The 17,989-nt window shown below is 45.4% G+C and overlaps 1 protein-coding gene across 5 annotated transcripts; it reads left to right on the top strand.

The window, feature by feature from the left end:
* Positions 1-1,348: 1,348 nt before the first annotated feature.
* LOC121058814 (tRNA selenocysteine 1 associated protein 1) lies at positions 1,349-17,754 on the top strand. 5 transcript variants are annotated; one of them, XM_040534829.1, is made up of 11 exons: positions 1,349-1,487; positions 3,827-3,903; positions 4,014-4,111; positions 4,893-4,992; positions 7,799-7,851; positions 9,081-9,212; positions 9,891-9,971; positions 12,245-12,364; positions 13,782-13,944; positions 14,517-14,550; positions 16,336-17,754. In XM_040534829.1, exons 3-11 carry the CDS (start codon positions 4,026-4,028, stop codon positions 16,470-16,472), a joined length of 906 nt encoding a protein of 301 aa, XP_040390763.1. In that variant the 5' UTR covers positions 1,349-1,487; positions 3,827-3,903; positions 4,014-4,025; the 3' UTR covers positions 16,473-17,754. The 5 variants fall into 5 exon arrangements, 4 of the variants coding, with proteins under 4 accessions (XP_040390763.1, XP_040390764.1, XP_040390762.1 ...); XM_040534830.1 differs by having other exon boundaries at positions 3,827-3,909; XR_005814364.1 differs by lacking the exon at positions 3,827-3,903 and adding an exon at positions 15,916-16,082 and having other exon boundaries at positions 1,356-1,487; positions 16,336-16,471.
* Positions 17,755-17,989: the final 235 nt, after the last annotated feature.

Here is a 17,989-nt window from a genome sequence, read left to right as displayed (position 1 = left end):
GGTCTGGGCTGACAGTTTAGAGTGCTAAAAAGAATTCAACCCCCATCTCAGAAAAAGACTGATTTTTTAATTAGGAAATTTCGAGGTTTGCTGTATTTGTCTTCACACATGAAACTCTGGAGTTTATAATAGGCCCCGTTTTCTTGCTATGCTCTGCTACTGAAGGGGCTGGAAACTCACGTTCCCTTTGCAGAAAGAGCCGACATCCTCGGGCACGAGGTGACCGCAGGAACAGAGTTGCTGATGGAGACCCAAGTGCCGGTCCCGTACCACCTCCAGGCCAGGCGGGCAGCCTGTGCGGCTGTCGCTTGCTCCATTCTGACAGAACCTTCTGGGGCTGACATCCCCCTGCCTCCGTGCCCTTTGTCCTGTGCTCCTGCCCTCATCCCAATCCCAGCACAGCATCACCCAGGCCTGAGCTGCCCTCCTGGCCCCGCTCTGCACCCAGACCTGCCACCGCCAGGCCCCATCCCCACCACCCCATCTCCCGGCCCCCTCAGTCCTCTCTTCCTCCTCTTCCTCCTCATCTCCAGCCCTGGGCCCCATCTCGCCCCCTTCCATACAGGCCTGCCCCTCACCTCAGGGCTCCTCACAGGGCTGGGTCCCCACCTGATGTCCCAAACCTGCTCCTGGCATCCCAAACCCTCCTCCTGGCACCCCAAACTCTCCTCACGATGCCCCAAAACCTCCTCCTGGAGCCTCAAACCCTCAATTCAGCACCACAAAACCTCTCACTACCCCAAAACCTCCCCCTAGAGCCCCAAAACCACTTCCTGGCATCCCCAACGCTACTCCTGGAGTCCCAAAACCTCCTCCTGGCACCCCAAAACCACATGCCGGCATCCCAGACCATCCCCTAGAGTCCCAAACCCTCCTCCTGGAGCCTCAAACTCTCCTCAGAGCACCCCAAAAACACCTCCTGGTATCCCTAACCTCCTCCCGGTGCCCCAAAACCACCTCCCGGCATCCCCAAACCTCCCTCTAGAGCCCCAACCCTGTCCCTAGAGCCCCAAAACCACCTCCCAGTGTCCTCAACCCACCTCCCGGTGACCCCGCTCCCTCCCCCTGAAGCCGATCCCTCCCCCGGCGACCCCAATCCCTCCCCCGGGAGCCGATCCGTCCCCCGGACCCCCGATCCCTCCCCCGTAGCCCCGACCCCACCCCGCTGCCTCCCTCCCTCCCTCCCCCCCCTCCGTGCCGCCCGCCTCCATCTTGCGCCCCCCGCCCGCCCTCTCTCGCTCCTCCTGCCGGCAGGGGCCGCTGCCGCGGGCCGGGGCCGCCCGTGGCGGCGGGGGCGCCGCTCTCTCCGCCCGCCGGGCGCCGCGGAGGAGGCGGCGGCGGGGCAGCGCGGCGGCGGAGCGGGCCGCGGGCACGGCGAGAGGCGGCGCCGGCGGCGGGGCCGAGCCGGGAGGGCGAAGCCGCGGCCCCGCCGAGCCCGCCCCGGGGCCTGCGGGAGCAGCATGGCCGCCAGCCTGTGGATGGGGGACGTGAGTGTCCGGCCGGGACCCGCGCGGGGCTTTGTGCGGCGGGCGGAGGAGGAGGAGGAGGAGGAGGAGGAGGAGGAGGAGGAGGGAGGGCAGCCGGGGCTGCGGGCACTGCCGGGCGCTGGGGAGCACTGACGGGCTGACTGACTGACAGGCGGACGGACTGACGGACACACGCCGTCCCGCACGCTCGCACTGACTGACTGACTGACACACGCAGTCCCGCACACTGGCACAGACTGACACAGTCCCGCACGCTCTGACTGACTGACTGACAGACACACACCGTCCCGCACGCTGGCACTGGCTGACTGACAGGCACAGTCCCGCACGCTCTCACTGACTGACAGACTGACAGACAGACACATGCAGTCCTGCACACTCGCACTGACTGACTGACAGACACACGCAGTCCCGCAGGCTTGCGCTGACAGACTGACAGACACATGCAGTCCTGCACACTCGCACAGACTGGCAGATGGACACACTCAGTCCCGCACACTTGCACTGACTGACACAGTGACACTTGCACACTCCCTGACACTTGCACGCTCCCTGACACCCACAGTGACACCCACAGTGACACCCTCACGCTGACACCCTCACACTCGCACACAGGCACACACACTGACACACTGACTGACACATGCACTCTGACACACACAGGCTTCCAAGCCAGCCACAGTCACGCACACACTGCCAGGCACACACACACACACACCTGCCCCTGCTGACACACACCCGGAGGCACCTCACACACAGCCAGGCTCGTGCGCAGGCACACACCCGCGCAGGGACCCTCGTGGCCTGCCTGCAGCTGTGGGCACAGGCACACTCGTGGCACTTGCACCAGTGTCACTCACGCTGGTGTCAGGCACTTACATGCACTCACGCTGTCATGTTTGTGGTCTCGTAGGCACTTACACACTCATAAGCCTGTAGCTGACTTGCTGCTAGGCACCTGCGTGCTCATGTGCTTCAGGGGACACGCTCACGGCACTGACACACTCACAGCTCTGCACTCATGTTCGTGCTCCCATGCTTACCCGCACAAAGGGGCACGTACAACCTCTCCACAGCATCTTTTTCAGCCGCCTCTCTCACAAGCAGCCCATTGCTCTGTGGAACACAAACGTACAGACCCCAGCAGCCGCCACCTGTTGCCTCTATGAGCCTGCCTTTCATGGACACACACATACCACACGGCCCGTCCCTACAGAGTAGGGCTACCTCCAGCGACTTGCACATGTAAAAGTCATTGGTGATTCACACTTGCTTCTCAGCAGGGCATCTGCCAACTTTTGCACGTGCAAGGGCAGCACGGTCGCCCGTTGTCAGGTGCACACAGAGACCGCATGAGTCTGCACATTCCCTCGTGCACACGAGTGCAGGAAACACCCGGTACCTGACAGGCACACAGGCATGCTCCAGGGCTATCACCACAAGGCCATAGGAATTTGTACTCACACGGAGCTATCTGTATTTTCCCCACACCTCTTCATCTCTTCCACACCGCCCGCATGATGCCAGTGCGAACTCCATGCATGCACAATCACTCTTTTCACTCGCAAACACGCAGCCACCGTACCCCCTGTTGCTTGTCCCACACGGTGCAGCTGCCTGTCAGCACGTGCATTACACACAATCCTCATTTCTGTTAGTTCTCTTCTTTACCGTGCCACTTTGCATTACACGGAGGCATCCTTTTAGAATCCTTAAGGTCGGAAAAGACCTTCAAGATCATCTGGTCCAACCATCACCCTACCAGCAATCTCACCCACTAAACTGTGTCCCAGTACCTTCATCGTGTATTCAGTCCAACTTGCAGTGCCATTTCGTACTTTTCAGCCACTTACGCCATCCAGACACCCGCACACACACACATGGTGTCGTCATTCACACAGGACCACAGCCACATCACATCCCTCCTAACACACACCGTGCTGCCTTCCCGCGTACACCCCACAACACGGTCAGCGCACCCACGGGCAGACCCGCTGCGGGCTGCGACTAGAGGACTCCCAGTGCTGCCCCACGGAGCTCCGCGGTTGCGTGAGGTTGGCACGGCTCTGCAAACCCCGACCCCAGCTCGATGGAGGCTGTGTTACCTGACGCACGCCACCCGTTCGTCATAGCACCCCGGGCTGCGCCACACCTGTGTACTGTCAGTGCTGGGCCAACCTCCGTTTGCATAGAGAGAAGGAGCTTGCCATCTCCTTACCCCCTGCTCCTGTGTAGTGAACGCTCAGTTTGTTGCTGTATGTCTCTGAGTGGCTTTTGTCCTTCTGTGAAAGCTCCCTGTTCTCTGAAATTCATGCTGTCTCTTGGGTTCCACTTTGCAGACTGTTGAGCCTGGTTCATGCATGCCTGCTGGTTTTGAGTGGCATCGACCCTCTTAAATGAGTCTTCTTTTTGAAGTGTAAGGGTAAAATACTTCTCAATAATGTTTTAACTGCTTAGGGTGACATTGACACATATATTCTCCTTTTTGTAGTTGCCCTGATCTAACTTACTTTTTTGCTTTTGTAGCTGGAGCCATATATGGATGAAAACTTTGTTTCAAGAGCCTTTGCCACCATGGGAGAGCTTGTACTGAGTGTAAAAATCATTCGAAACAGGTTGACAGGGTAACTCTTTCTGCTTGTTCTCAATTCGTTCTGCCACTGCATCTCTACATTTGGATTGAACTGTTTGCCCTTTACGTGGCATCGCTGTGGTCCTGTCCGTACGAGCGTGATTTTCCCTTTCAGCTTTTCACCATTGCTGCCAACAATATGAGTGTATTGATGATAGCAATGGGGAGGAACTTGCTGGCTCTTCGACCTCCCCATCAGTGAACCATCCTGCAGTGCTTCAGCACTCCTTCAGAATGGCACACGTATGGCATACAGTCCATCTGGGAATTACGTGTTCTGGGCTGAAGACTTCAGTGACAAGTCTGTTAATCATTGCACTAGTGCAGCTACATGATGCTAGCAGAGGTGGGAAGTCTAACTTAGAAAGAGCCACGTGAAGACCTTCTGAGTTCGTTTAGAATGGGTGACTGTACACAGGATAACGTAGTCTTGTGTTTTTGTAAATGCTGCAATTTCGTTTTTCGGTTGCTTAAATTTGGGTGGGAAAAGTTATAGTCCGTGAAAGGAGGAAGTGGAACAACTGAGCAAAAGTATTTTCTGTGTCCTTATGTTGACCTGACTTACTGGTAAGTAGGGGCTATCACTTCAGTGAAGATCCAAGATTACTGTGCTAGATTCTGCTTGGTAGCTAACGTTTGTACTTTGAAAAGGAAATTGTTCTATATATTGCTGCTATAGCAAATTTCCTTGCAGTTATCTGAAAATATAGTAGTCCTCCTCAAATGTTTTAAATCTGAAATCCTTTTCTCTCCTCTCCTGTGTCTATGTTCAGAATTCCAGCAGGCTATTGCTTTGTAGAATTTGCAGATCTAGCTACTGCAGAGAAGTGTTTACACAAAATCAATGGAAAACCGCTTCCTGGTGCTACACCGGTAAGTAAATCAAATCAGCCAGTAGAAAAGCAAATTGTGAAGAAATAGAAGTAGAAACTGTATTTTGAATAATGATTACAGACAAGTAGTTAGCAAACTGGGATTGTTCTTTTCTTTAGACTTAAGTTAATGAACATAAAGCTATTATGTTCTTACTCAGATAATTATTGGAAAAATGTTAATTTTTGTTTGAATGTCTGGATAATATCCAGGTATAGAAATGTTGTGGTGTGTTTTTCTATTTCTGAGCCTTTCTACTGTTACCAAAGTTGGACTGATGAGAAACCAGAGAAGAACAAGGAAAAAATAGGTTGAGTATACGTACCACAGTCCTTCTGTCTCTCTCCATTTGTAGTTCCATATGCATTTTCTATAGTTTGCACGTTGTGATATATGCACAAGATGAACTTACAAGTTTACACTGAGTTTTGCGTAACATTGATTTGCAAGAGAAAAGTGACTTTTAAGCCTTGCATTATTCTTGGCCCTTAGCAAAGAAAAGTTATTCAAACCCATTTACAGTGGAGAAAGAGCTAGTCCGTTTTATAATTGCAATACATAACAAATGTCTCAGGTACCTAAAAGCTAGGTAGTTAGGAAGAAGAGGAGGAATAGTCATAGAGGCTAATTTTAGGGTGTTGACTTGAACGTGTAGGATATTAAAATGGGATGGCTGACACAGCTGTCCGTTGTACCCACAGAATTTGGCTGCAGTAGCTGGGATGACTGGTTCATAAGGCAGCTCTAGAATCACCTCTATTACAGTGTGATATATTAAGGTAAATGGACGTCTATTTCAGAGTAGTTAATGCACTGAGTTGGAAACTGGGAAGTTCGGGTGGTGTTCCTTGAACTATTTGGTCAGCCTTCCTAAGAGGATGACATCCCCTATCGAAAGGGGTAGATAAGAGGTCTGGAGGTCATCTCCTGTCCCGTTTAATAACCCATATATTGCAAGTCAGAGGCCCTGACTAAGGGAAGCTGATCTTCCTAGATGCCTTCTGTAGTCACCAGAGAGAGAAAGAGAACAGCTCCTGTGAGAAGATAATAATTGAAGTTTGATTTTGGAAATACTGGCGTTTATCCAGAGTTTAATTCAAAATGTAGTGTTTTTTGGAGGGATGATTTCCATAATACATGGAGGGAATTACAGATGTCAGACAGAGCCCCAATGTAGGCAGCCTAAACCAGTGCCCTCAGCAGGCAACTGTCCAGCTCGTCTCTTGCGTTTAGATACTTTTTCTCTTGATTGCAGAAAACTGAATGTGGCTCACTCTTTTATTTACTTTTAAATCCTGAATCTGCCAAAGGAATAACAGAGAGCTGTGTTGCTCTTATTGTCTCTCTTTTACAGAATTAGTGTCCCCAGTTCCTGTAAGAGTGGAAATACTCTCAGTTTTCTCACTGATTTTACACCCAAAGTATTGCAGTGAAGAACTAGATCCAAAAAAAAAAAAAAAAATCAAAGTGTTTCAGAATGGAATCTCAATTTTATGTTAGGAAACTAAGCTTGTAAATGGTCCGCAGAAAGAGTTGTGTACCACTGTGCACCAGTGAATGCAAGCATGCAAGGAACATGATTATAGCCTAGAGTTAAGTCTTTGCTCTATTTCCCAAGAATTATTTACACTATCTTGGAGGGAATACATCGTGCAAGGCACAGGAGCACTCTAGGCTCTCCGCTGTACTAAACAAACATTCTGATCTCTAGGTTATGGACTCACAGTAGGCTTGCTTTCTTTGACCAAATTGAATTCTTTGATGCTATGCCACTGTGTAGTACAGAGGGATGTCTGCTTTGGAAGCCTGTTGGGAGATAGAAAAATGGTTTTGAAGCCCCTCATACTGACAAGGGAATCCAGCTTAGGTCTTCCACTGCCTGGGTGAGTTATGAAACCAGTATTCTTGTAAAGGAGTGCAACCCTTTGCTTCTTCCTCTGTCAGACATGTTTCGGAAGAAAATAGCAGTTACCATTGCACTCTGCAGTGAGCCTACTTGGGTCACTGTGTGCTGAGCATCACGTAAGAGTGCCTCTGGGATTGAGACCCGCAGGATTTTGAGGCAGAAGATCTTCAGCTCCTTAGATCTTGGTCAAATTTAAATGTGAGGTGGGATGAAAGCTGGTAGGATGGGGGCTATGAGTTTCAGATGTGCCAGTGACACAAATCTAGGCTCCTGGGGAATGTTTGTTTTTTAAAAAAAAGCTCAAGTGCAAAGTTTAGGGAGGCCTCCACTATCAAACGACAGGTAAGTCTTTCAGATGACCCCCCCCTTTTTTTTTTCCCCAAAATAAATGAGTGCATCATCCAGAGCAAAATATTTAGGCATTCTTCTAGAATCAGGGATTAATTCCATTTTCCAGTGTGGCAGATTCTGCTCTGTCAGTATTCTTGTAATTCACAAATGTCCAACTATATGTGCTATCATTTCAGTTTAAGACCTTAAAATTAGAAGTCATGTAATGCTTGCTGTTAGTACCTCAGTTTTCTTTCCTCCCGTAAAGAAATAAAAATTTGATGCTATGTAAGGTCCACCTGTCTTTCACTAGCTTTATAAACTGTTGAAGTAAAGACAGTCCAAACCTCTTGGTGCAGGTTGTTTGCTGATTTTCATTATTATAGCTGTGCTGAAGTAAAACAAAAATGTTGTTCTTGGTACCTTAACTGACTGGCCTGACAGCACTGAACATCTGTTAGTATTAAATTTTTTAAAAGTACGTAAAGTTAGCTTATTGTATTTTTTCCTAATTGTTTGGATACACATGGAAACGTTTGAATGTATGGATTCATTTTTGCCTTGTTTCAGGCAAAGCGATTTAAATTGAATTATGCAACGTATGGAAAACAGCCCGATAACAGGTAAACACTCAATATTCAAATATTAGTTTTGCCTGTTTCATGTCTCCTTATCAATTAGCTTGCAAAGAGTACTCAAAATATGTAAACCCACAAGTTCATCGCTGCAGGACAAGATGTACAGCTAGCAGATTTGGACAGGAAAGAATTCATGGGATGCATAGAACCGAGTCTTGTACCATTTTGTCGAGCAGTGCCAGATAACTAAATCCCACAATTAATAATGTGGATTACATTAAACCGTCTTGGAACACACTAGAAATATTTGTGATGCTGTAGCATGCTGGCACCATATAATGCCATGAATGTGTTTGGCACCTGGATATAGGTGCAGTGGTTTCACACCACCTGGCTTAACTGGCTGGAGTACCACCGCAGTCAGCAGAGAGGGAGAGGCGCTCGGAATTGCCCTCTGGAGGAGCCCATCTTTCTCCCTTGACAGTGAAAGGTGTGGAAGGAGGCGAATGGGCTAAATTAGGCTTCTGAAGTTGGGTGGTGTGAATACCTTTCATAATGCCTGCCCAGAAACGCTTACACAGTTGAGTTAATAACACAAGGAGATGTTCAGGCAGGTGTGTACTAGGGTGAAAACAACACAGTCCTGCAATTTACAAGGGTAGTGTTAGTCATATCTCTGCAATTGTATTTTTATTTTAGATGATTATTTATGAATCTTTAAAAAAATAACTTTAGATTAGAATCAAGGCATTACAGATGGGGCAAAGAATGAGATTTACATCTGGTAACTAATTCTTGCGGTTCTGTTTGCTCTGGAAGTAGTCGTGTGTTACAGATGGATAACACAACCTTTCTGGCTCCATGAGCCTTTAGCAGAGAGAGGTTAACTTAGATCACCTGTCAGTTTTATGCTTTATCTTTTGTGTGGCTCAGCTGGTTTGTCAGGAGTGTCTTTTTAAATATTTAAACTTTTTAACATCGAAGTATCTAATTTATATACTATAATTTAAGATCAGTATGTAGGAAATAGCAAATCTATAAACAATACAATGTTTCCTTGCTGTATTAGAAATTCATATATGGTACCCAGTTCAATATCCTCTGAGAACTAAAAAATGGAATTATCTTTAAATACAAAGCAATATCAAGTAGATGTCCTTTAATATCACTTCTCTCTGAAGTCAAATTCGTAGGCTCAATGTTAGCTGTCGCTCAGCACACTTTGTCTGTGTGTGTGTATTTGTGCTGAAGAAGTTTTCTTTTGATTTCTTTAGTCCAGAATATTCCCTTTTCGTGGGAGATCTGACCCCTGATGTGGATGATGGCATGTTATATGAGTTTTTTGTTAAAGTTTATCCATCGTGTAGAGGTGGAAAAGTTGTTTTGGACCAGGCAGGAGTATCCAAGTAAGTTATGTTTTATTCATTCTTTTCTTTCACTTCACATGCAGCAATAGGAAAGATGTAATGCAGCAAGGGAAAAATATTAGTTATATAAGTTTAGTAGATCCCATACCTGCTAAAAATACAGTGTTCTTGGATATTCACTCTGCAGTGTTTGGGTTTTGGTAGGTCACCATGGCATATTGTCACTCTTCTGTCGTGCTCCTTGTGTGTTGGCAGTATGTTACTGCACTTCTGAAAATGCTGAAAAATGCCTAAGTGATCTATAAACACTGGCTCCTGGACTTTCAGATAGAATTTTGCTTTTGCAGTCTTTCAGCTATTGAGTGTATATTCTTAGGGAAGCTTTACAGTTTTTTGTTTCTCATAGGGTAGGGCGAACAAAGCTATGATTCATTGTCATGTAGTTAGTAGCTGTATTGTTCGTCTTCACTGGAAATGTCTCATCAAAAACAGATGTCAAAGCCTTAGCTTTCTTAATCAAACATTTTCTAAAGAGCAGAAAATGAAACTCTTTTCTTAGAAGAGAGACCACTCCGTTGGTCCACCAGTTGGTCACCATCCTTATTTTTCAAAACAGAACATGGCTTCAGTGACATACAGTATTCTGATCCAATGCCTAGGAGAGTGTTGTGGCTGTAGATCTCCCTCTGTCTCACGTAAGGGTTTCTCACTCTTTAGATGCATTGCTCTGAAGGAATGTCTGGAGGTGTCTTGTCCAACTTCCCACTCTGAGCAGGGCTGCTGCCAACACAAGATCAGGTCAGCCATGAATTGTGTAGCCTGGAAAATCTCCCAGGATGAGATAATGCAACTTGTCCGGGCAGCCTGTTCCAGTGCTGCAACAGCTCTCTAGTAATGAAGTTCTCCCTTACGTCCAACCTGAACCTCTTGCAGAGCTGCTCTGTCACGCTCTGTGCTGTTTCTGCCACCTCGCCTGAGACCAGCTGTGCCCAGGTGCCTCCTCCAGCTCCTGTTTTGCTGTACGTGCTGCAAAATAGGTGGTGGGTGATGGACGTTGGGCCAGTAGGTGGCTTTGGGAACAGTTCCTAGGTGCAGACCACAAGGAAAGGGGACCTGTGGTAGCTGGGGAAGGGACAGGGGTTTACATATTGCTGGGAAGAGCACAGCAGTCTCCCCTGGGCTGTTGCTGCCAGGGCTTTGTTGTGACTTGTGCAGTTACTCAAAGCTGAGGCAATGCAGGTGTTAGTGTGGTGCGAGAGAGGATCTTGGGGTTTGTGGACGTGCCTGGTGAAGCTCAGGCCCTTCCAGGCTCAGGAAGGCTCCTCCCAGCACCTCCTGTCCAGGCAAGAGAGGACCTTCTCTTAACTGTTGGGACAGGACAGAGTGTCTGCCAGGGAGGTCCTGACCTCATAGAAATGACTCTCTGTTGGGGTTATTTTTGGCAGGGGATTTTTTATTTTTTTTTCTTTACAAAATCTGGTTTAGCCACTGATATGGAAAAAAAATAAGCATCCCAATATGTTGGAAGAATGGCTCTTTGCCTTGCTGCACCCAGCCACCTGTGCACTACATCTAACTCTCCATCCGTCTCTAGTTTGGAACTGGCAACATTCATGGTTTCACTTAAACACTCCTGGTCCTGTCTGAAAGGCTACGGGAGTTTTTGTAGCAGCTTAGAAACGTACACACTGTTGTGTGTGAACACCTGAATTTGACTTAAATATTGATTTACACTGGTTTAATTCACCACAGTGCTTTCAGAGAGGGCAAGTTAAACTAAGATAACCAATTTTAAACAGAATGGGTACCCATGTAGAGCTTTGCTCTTGCTTAATTATCTAGTTTGTATATAGACAAGTCTGAGCTTTGATTTGGGCTTCTGTATGTGGGGAGCACACATATACACACGCACATATGTATATATAAATATATACTTGGACTTGTATGTGTAGCTTGCTGTGCAAGACGTTGCATTTTCTGGGGCACTGACTGCTCTGTAATAGCTTCCAGTGTGGCCGTACTATGAATGCTAGGTGATGCCACTTTCAGAATTTCTGAGTGTGTTATTTTGCATTTAATTGTTCCCACAGAATAGATCATACGCTGTAAATTTACACCCTCGCTTACGGCTCGTTCTTTTCCCCGGGTAGGCAAGCCCTTTCCCTCCCAACCTCCTTCCTTCACCTAGATGGATTCCTCTTTCCCTCCCACACCTAAGTCTTTGATCTTTCTGCTGCGTGAGGCGGCCCATCCCATCCTGGGATCCTGGCACTGCCCTCTTGGATGCTGTTGTGTTGCTTCTGACTCACTACAGCATCAAATCCCACGCAAAGGACTTTTGGGGTTGGGGGGAATTAATGTTTTTTCTCTGGCTAATGTACGCTCTGCTCAGTGCTGCAGGGGAGCATTGCTGCAGAGGTGAGGGCGTGCTGGCTGCACGTTACCCTGATCAAGTTGTGCTGTCAGCAGGTTTTAGCAAGTTGATGTTAAGAGCTTCTTTTCAGGTCCACTCTTGAGAACGCTGATGGGATCGTGTGGTTGTTGGGAATGACAGAAAGCCTGTTTGAGTAGTTTTGTGTTGAAAAAAGGACTTGATTAGAAAGTGCATCTCGGTCAATCCTATGGAAAAGCAAAGTTTTCCTTCAGAGTGGGGCAGTTTTAGGTATGGCGATGATGCCTGTGTCTTGTCAATCCTGTGCTGACTTGCAACCGTTTAGATTATCGGTATCCTCCCAATATAGATTTTGAGGCTTTGCTACTGTCTGTTCACGCATTTCAACATGTCTTGTGTCAGCTCACTTCAAGTTCCCCAGAATCCACTGGCACAAGATTCAGTTTACTTTTCTGAAGCTCTTGAAAGTGCTCCCGAAGTTCAGACATGTCAAACGTTCTGCAAACAATGCAAAACAACTGGAACAGGGAATCATTTAATCTCTCCTAAAAGCCCTAGCGCAAGTGTTTCATTTGCTGTGTTTTTCAAAACCAATTTAGACTTCACTGTAAATATTACAAAACAAGCAGCGTGGCTTTTTTTGCTTTTGCTTGATACAAATTATTCCGTATCTCTGCAGAGGTTACGGGTTTGTGAAATTCACGGATGAACTGGAACAGAAAAGAGCGCTGACAGAGTGTCAAGGAGCCGTGGGGTTGGGTTCTAAACCTGTACGCTTGAGTGTGGCTATACCAAAAGCGTGAGTATAAGAGCAGTCAGATGTCATATTTAAGAGCAGTATCTTATGAAAACACGTGCATTTTTTAATAACTTTTAGTGATTTGGGTGCGTGTCCTGGATGTTTCCATCACAAAGTGAAGGAATACACACACATATAGTAAACTAGCTAGAGTATCAGAATGCAGAGGAATCAAATTATAACGTTAGATCAAGACTAAACATTTTACACTATTTTTAATTATATACATTATTAAATGCACACACATACACACACTGTATTTAAATGTGATTATTTTTAAAGTATATGTTCCTTTGCATTAAATTGAAATAATCTAAATCTGCTTATTGACTTCTGGATAGCAAAGCTCAATTACCTTGCTAATTCTATTACAATGTCTACTGATTTTGGGGCAGGGATTAACTTTTTTTTCTGTGTTTGTTCAGAACCTGATACAATGAGATCCTGGTCTGACTTGGGGCTCGTAGCACTAGGGTAATACGAATAATAGTAATTGCTCCCTATTTGAATAATATTTAGATTTTCAGTAACCTCAGAAGTCTTGGGGGGATAAGGAAGGGAAAAGGGAATGTACTGTGGTAAGAAGACTGATGTTTCCCTCTTCCTACTTCTCACTGATTTCATCATTAGATAAAGCTTTGCGTGTGACATTCTCATTTGCAAGCTACATTTGTCATCTCATTATTTCAAATCCTGATAATCAGGTGGGATTCCCAGTTTCTTGGGAATGCTGCCTCTGTATGGCAAGGAATGAGAATTTTCATTAGCTCACAGGCTGTTAAACAGATACATTTTTAATTACTCGTAGTCCTTTTTACTTATGAGCTCTTTAAACTATTTGCATTGAAGACCATCCAATTCAGTGAGAATGGGGACAACCTGTTGTTGCTTAGGCTTTGTGACAGTGGCAGAAGGGAGAGATTTTGGACCGTTCTCACGAAAAGAAACCCCAGTTCTTTTGCAAGGCTCTAAGTCTTTAGCTCTTCATGTAAAGCAAGACTCAGTATCTCGTCTCAGGAGGCTGCAGAGTAGTACTTCGTATTTGTCAGAAAGAAAAAGGGACCCAAGAATCTGGATCATGGCTCAGGATATTCTAAGCTGAGACCTGTAGTCCCAAACTCTTCCCTTCCCAAAGCCAGGAGGTGATACTAAATTACTCATAAAGAATGAAAGCAGTGTTTATTTTATTAATGAAGATGAATATGAATACAGGAAAGGGGGTTAAATAGAAACCGCTTCTTTCTTTCTGCACACGTATGCAAATGATAAAAATTACCACAATAAATAGTGAATATATTGTAAAGAATGAAATTTGCATGCTAGAATAAACCCTCTGTACCTTAAGCTATTTCACTTCTGCTTTTTCGTAATTGCTCTGCATTATTTGTAACTTATTCCCGCTTTGTTTTTTTTCAAGTAATCGTGTGAAACCAATGGAGTACAATCAGATGTACAGCTATAATTATAACCAATATTACCAACAATATCACAACTACTACGCCCAGTGGGGCTACGACCAGAACACGGGCAGTTACAGCTACAGCTACCCCCAGTACGGCTACACGCAGAGCACAATGCAGGTAGGACCGGGCAAAGCGCTCACTCTGCAGTGATCTGGCAGCGCAAAACAGCTTTCTAAACTCTAATGGGCACATGTTATCTTCAAGCTCTTCTGTTTTCATATAGCTACTTGATGAGGAAGCAAAACCGTTCAGAAGACCCTGGCCTGCGCTGTTGTCATGTGTAGGGGTTGTTCCTAGGACTGGGTGGGTAAAAAGGTCTGTGGGGCATAAGGGGGCTCTAAATACAGTTGTCATGGTAGAAGGTTTTTCTTGATATGGGCAATCAGACAGCCAGTGCTGAGACTGACTTCTGGGATCCTTCATAGGCCTCGGTTTAGAGGATAAAACAGATCAAGACAGCCACCCACTGCACCACAGGAATTTCAAGAACTGCTGCCTCTGTTAGAAGTTTAGTGTGGGATCTCCCCCTGGAGCCTTGTGGGAGTGGATCGGAGGGCTTGTGCGTGAAGAATTGTGTTGTAATCAGTCAGTTATAAAAGTCAGTGTATGACAGTAGTAATCAACAGGTGATGTTTGTTTTTTAAAAAAATAGTATCTGCTGTCCTAAGGGCTTTTTTTTGTCTTTGCAGTCATATGAAGAAGTTGGTGAGGATGCATTGGAAGGTATGTTTCCTGAATTCTTTATTGAAGTTGTGTATTTCCTTTGCGCTGATTGCAGATGGAGAGTCTTTCTCAAATTGGCCCCTAAATTCAATGTATAATATACCTTTGTCTTTGAGTAAATTGGAGGTCTGAGAAAATTTGCTGGTCCCTATCACCTGGCTTGCATCCTTATTTTACGGTTGCTATTCTTAGTCTAGACCTTGTCAGGGCTGAAACGAATTGACTTCACTAGCATTGAGACCAGTTGTGGTTTAGTGTTCACATCTCCTTTGCCCTGAAAATACAGATACTAGTCTTCTACAATATACAAGATTTTATCCCTTTTTTCTTTTCTGGTAGGCTACAAAAACAATGTAGTTATTCTGTTTTTCTGTAGATTCTTGTTATTTAGAGTCCAGGATACTTAAACTGGGCTTATTGTTTTAAAAAGAAATAATATCAGTTAGCATACTGGTAAAATATTTGTTTTAGCAGTCATTAGTTGAAATGAACCACTAAAATATCGTGGTTTTAAATATACATATGAGCCGTTTTCATTTATTCATGCAAGAAATACTTATTTTGTACTAGTAATTCCAAATTTCGGTCTTGAATGGAATATGCGCTATACAGTGTATCTTACTATTCTCTTAAAAACAAAAACCAAAAAATGGTAGAAGTAGAAAGCAGCTAGATCCTGTGTATGATCTGTGGCTATAAGCAATGATGTCAATGAGAAAGCCCTCGCTGGCTTTTCAAAGCGTTACACGAGAGCTTTCCTTTCTGCTGAAACTAAAACACCAGTGCTGGAATTAGAATATCTCTGGGGTGTCTTTTGCTTGTTGATTAAATTTCCTATGTACTAATATGTTGAAATTTGTAGGAAGCTGAAATAATGTTTTGCCAGTGCATCACTCTGTTCTTAATTGTGTTTCCCTGTGATGTGTTGCAACATGATATAGCTGAAACCAAACATGTTTACAAACATTTTATTCCAGGTGTGCTTTCTAGTTTTTCCATTCAGTTGGCTAGTTTCTTTGCACTCTGGTACTTGCTTACTGACCTAAGTGATTGTGCTAGTTTGGTAACCTAGCCTTTAGATTGTGGGTGTTGTTAGGTGAGCTTTAAATCCTACAGGTGGTTTGGGTAATGCAATGAGTCAATTTTTGCAAATTGTTAAGTATACATTGGTAGCAGCAGAATCGTAGCCACTGGGTCACTCTCCTGCCCCAAAATGCTTTACAGACAATTCTTCCAGCTGTAAAACAGGGCACATGTTCGTGCTTAATTCACTGGCTGTCACTGGCACTTCTTTGGTTACTAACTGTGAAATGCTTTGAGATGTTCGAGGCTTTGGCAGATGAGCTCTGGTGACTCTTGTTGCAGCAGCGTAAGACGCTACCGTCCCCAGCCATCCACTCTGACCCCGTAGCGGAGGGAGCAGAAGGGAACGTGTGCCTGCGCCTCCGCTGCTCCACTTTGCAGTCCCGTGCCTTAGTGCCAACCCACCTTCTTTGGCAGTTTAAGTGGCTACACTGGGCTGCGAGGTGCAGGTATGCGTTCTCTCTGTTGGCTCTGCTAGGGGGGCAATCACCACTGACAAGAGGGACATATCTGCACCTAGTTAGCTCTTATCCCATTGCGCAAAGGTTTACCAGGGCTGTTCTAGTCAGGTTCATGACTGGGTGAGCGATGGGAATGCTTTGGGAATCCCTCCACATTTTTTCATAAAACTAACATCTATGGGGTGGGGTTTTTTCTAACGCATTTGGCATGTGACCTATTTGTCTGTCTTTCTTCCTTCAGACCCGACGCCTCAGTTGGACGTCCATGAAGCAAATAAACAGTTTATGGAACAGAGCGAAGAGCTCTACGATGCCTTGATGGACTGTCATTGGCAGCCTTTGGACACTGTCTCGTCAGAGATTCCAGCTATGTTATAGCCTCGTTGCTGAGGCACTGTCTGTGTGACAAACCCGCCAGTGCGCTCCGGACTGTTACGCTGCACCTGGATCCTGCAGTAGTGAGGGGTGGCCCTTTGTGCACCCAGGTCTGTTACTCAAAGTACAGGAGGCCTGTGGCGTTTCCTGTACGACATGAGTATCGTAGGAGCATCATGGTAATTTTGATTCATGGTGAAAGTTAGAACTGCAGCAGTTTTATTCCTTTTGTCTTGAAGTGAACTCGTAATACTTCTTGTAATTTATAAACTTTCAACGAGATGGCACAGGGGAAAGACTCTACTCCAACGTACAATAAAAAAGTTGGTCTTTTAAGTAAAATTACACTCTGCATTTTGGTTCCTGCCCCCCTTTCTGTTTTGATGCCCATTTAACTGTCTTTAGTCATTTGATCCAACTCTCATAAATGTGTTTGTTTATTTTTTGAAGAGTCACTGTCAGATACTGCTAAAATGTCTCAGAAGCTTTCTAGTGACTGGGTAAGGTTGCTGTAAACTGAGTACGGGAAAGAACTGTGTAGATGAAAGTTTGTGTTCTGCTTAATCTAAGCTGTGATCTTGAGCTAGTGAGTTTATAGCTTGGTGTTCTTAAGCAATCTACCTGAAGAGCATTTTGGAAAGTAAAGACAGAAAGGCGTTTTATAACTACTACAGACCGATGCCTTCCACCAGGTGGTCTCTAGCGTGTTTGGCTTGCCTCTCCACCTATGTGTGAGGAAATAATTCCTCACCAGTCAAGCAGTTTAAAACACTTTTACCAACAACCTTGTTTAAATGTTATTCTGTGTATCATGCCTTTTTCCTTGTGGACAGGCCTTGATGGTCTCGTGATGATGTTGAGGTTTCACAGCGTCTTCCACTGTCTTGTCAGAGTGTATATGGTGAAACTGAAGATCTTGCAGCAAAAACGGGTCAGAGCAATCTATATTTTGTGCAACAAATTGTTGCTAACTTGGAAAGCATTTTTCTACTGGATGTTGTATAAGCCGGATGGACGAGCAATATATTTAAGCTAATATTATGTTGCGTTAGAGGTGACAGCGAAAATGATAGCACTTATGTATGTGTTATAAGCCCTTTTCAGGCTTTTGTGCCTTAAACTCTTTGAGAAACAGGAACAGATAAACTACCTGTAATAAATGTCTATCCAAGAAATAGTTTGGTAACTGAAATTGCTACTGCAAAGCATTAAGTTGCCTCCCTCCCCATGTTGATGCAGAGATTTGCCACAAAATTTAAATACTTTCATAAAACCTACTTCTACTACGCCTTTGTTTGTGTCCATAATTATGATATATTTGTCAGTCTGTGGTCTTTTTATCAACTGCAATGGTAAACATACCGTGAATATGAGGGTGATGGTAACGTATGCTGGATTAAGCAAACTTCTGAACAAGTGCTAAGAGGACTGCTGGACCCCTGCGTTCTCACTGGCTGTGAATTTTTTTTCCTCCTGCTATGCTTTTGACTGCTGTGGGCTGTTAACAGTGTCCTAACCTT

The sequence above is a fragment of the Cygnus olor genome, chromosome 23 (assembly GCF_009769625.2).
Source record: "Cygnus olor isolate bCygOlo1 chromosome 23, bCygOlo1.pri.v2, whole genome shotgun sequence".
NCBI classification, from domain to species: Eukaryota; Metazoa; Chordata; class Aves; order Anseriformes; family Anatidae; genus Cygnus; species Cygnus olor.
Note: the sequence above shows the minus strand (reverse complement) of the source record. Positions and strands in the feature narration are given on the sequence as shown.

Coding starts and splice junctions, on each gene's coding strand:
- LOC121058814 (XM_040534828.1), top strand. CDS start 1,461: ATGGCCGCCAGCCTGTGGATGGGGGAC. Junction 4,993..7,798: donor CGCTTCCTGGTGCTACACCG/GTAAGTAAATCA, acceptor GCCTTGTTTCAG/GCAAAGCGATTTAAATTGAA. Junction 14,551..16,335: donor TGGTGAGGATGCATTGGAAG/GTATGTTTCCTG, acceptor TTCTTCCTTCAG/ACCCGACGCCTCAGTTGGAC.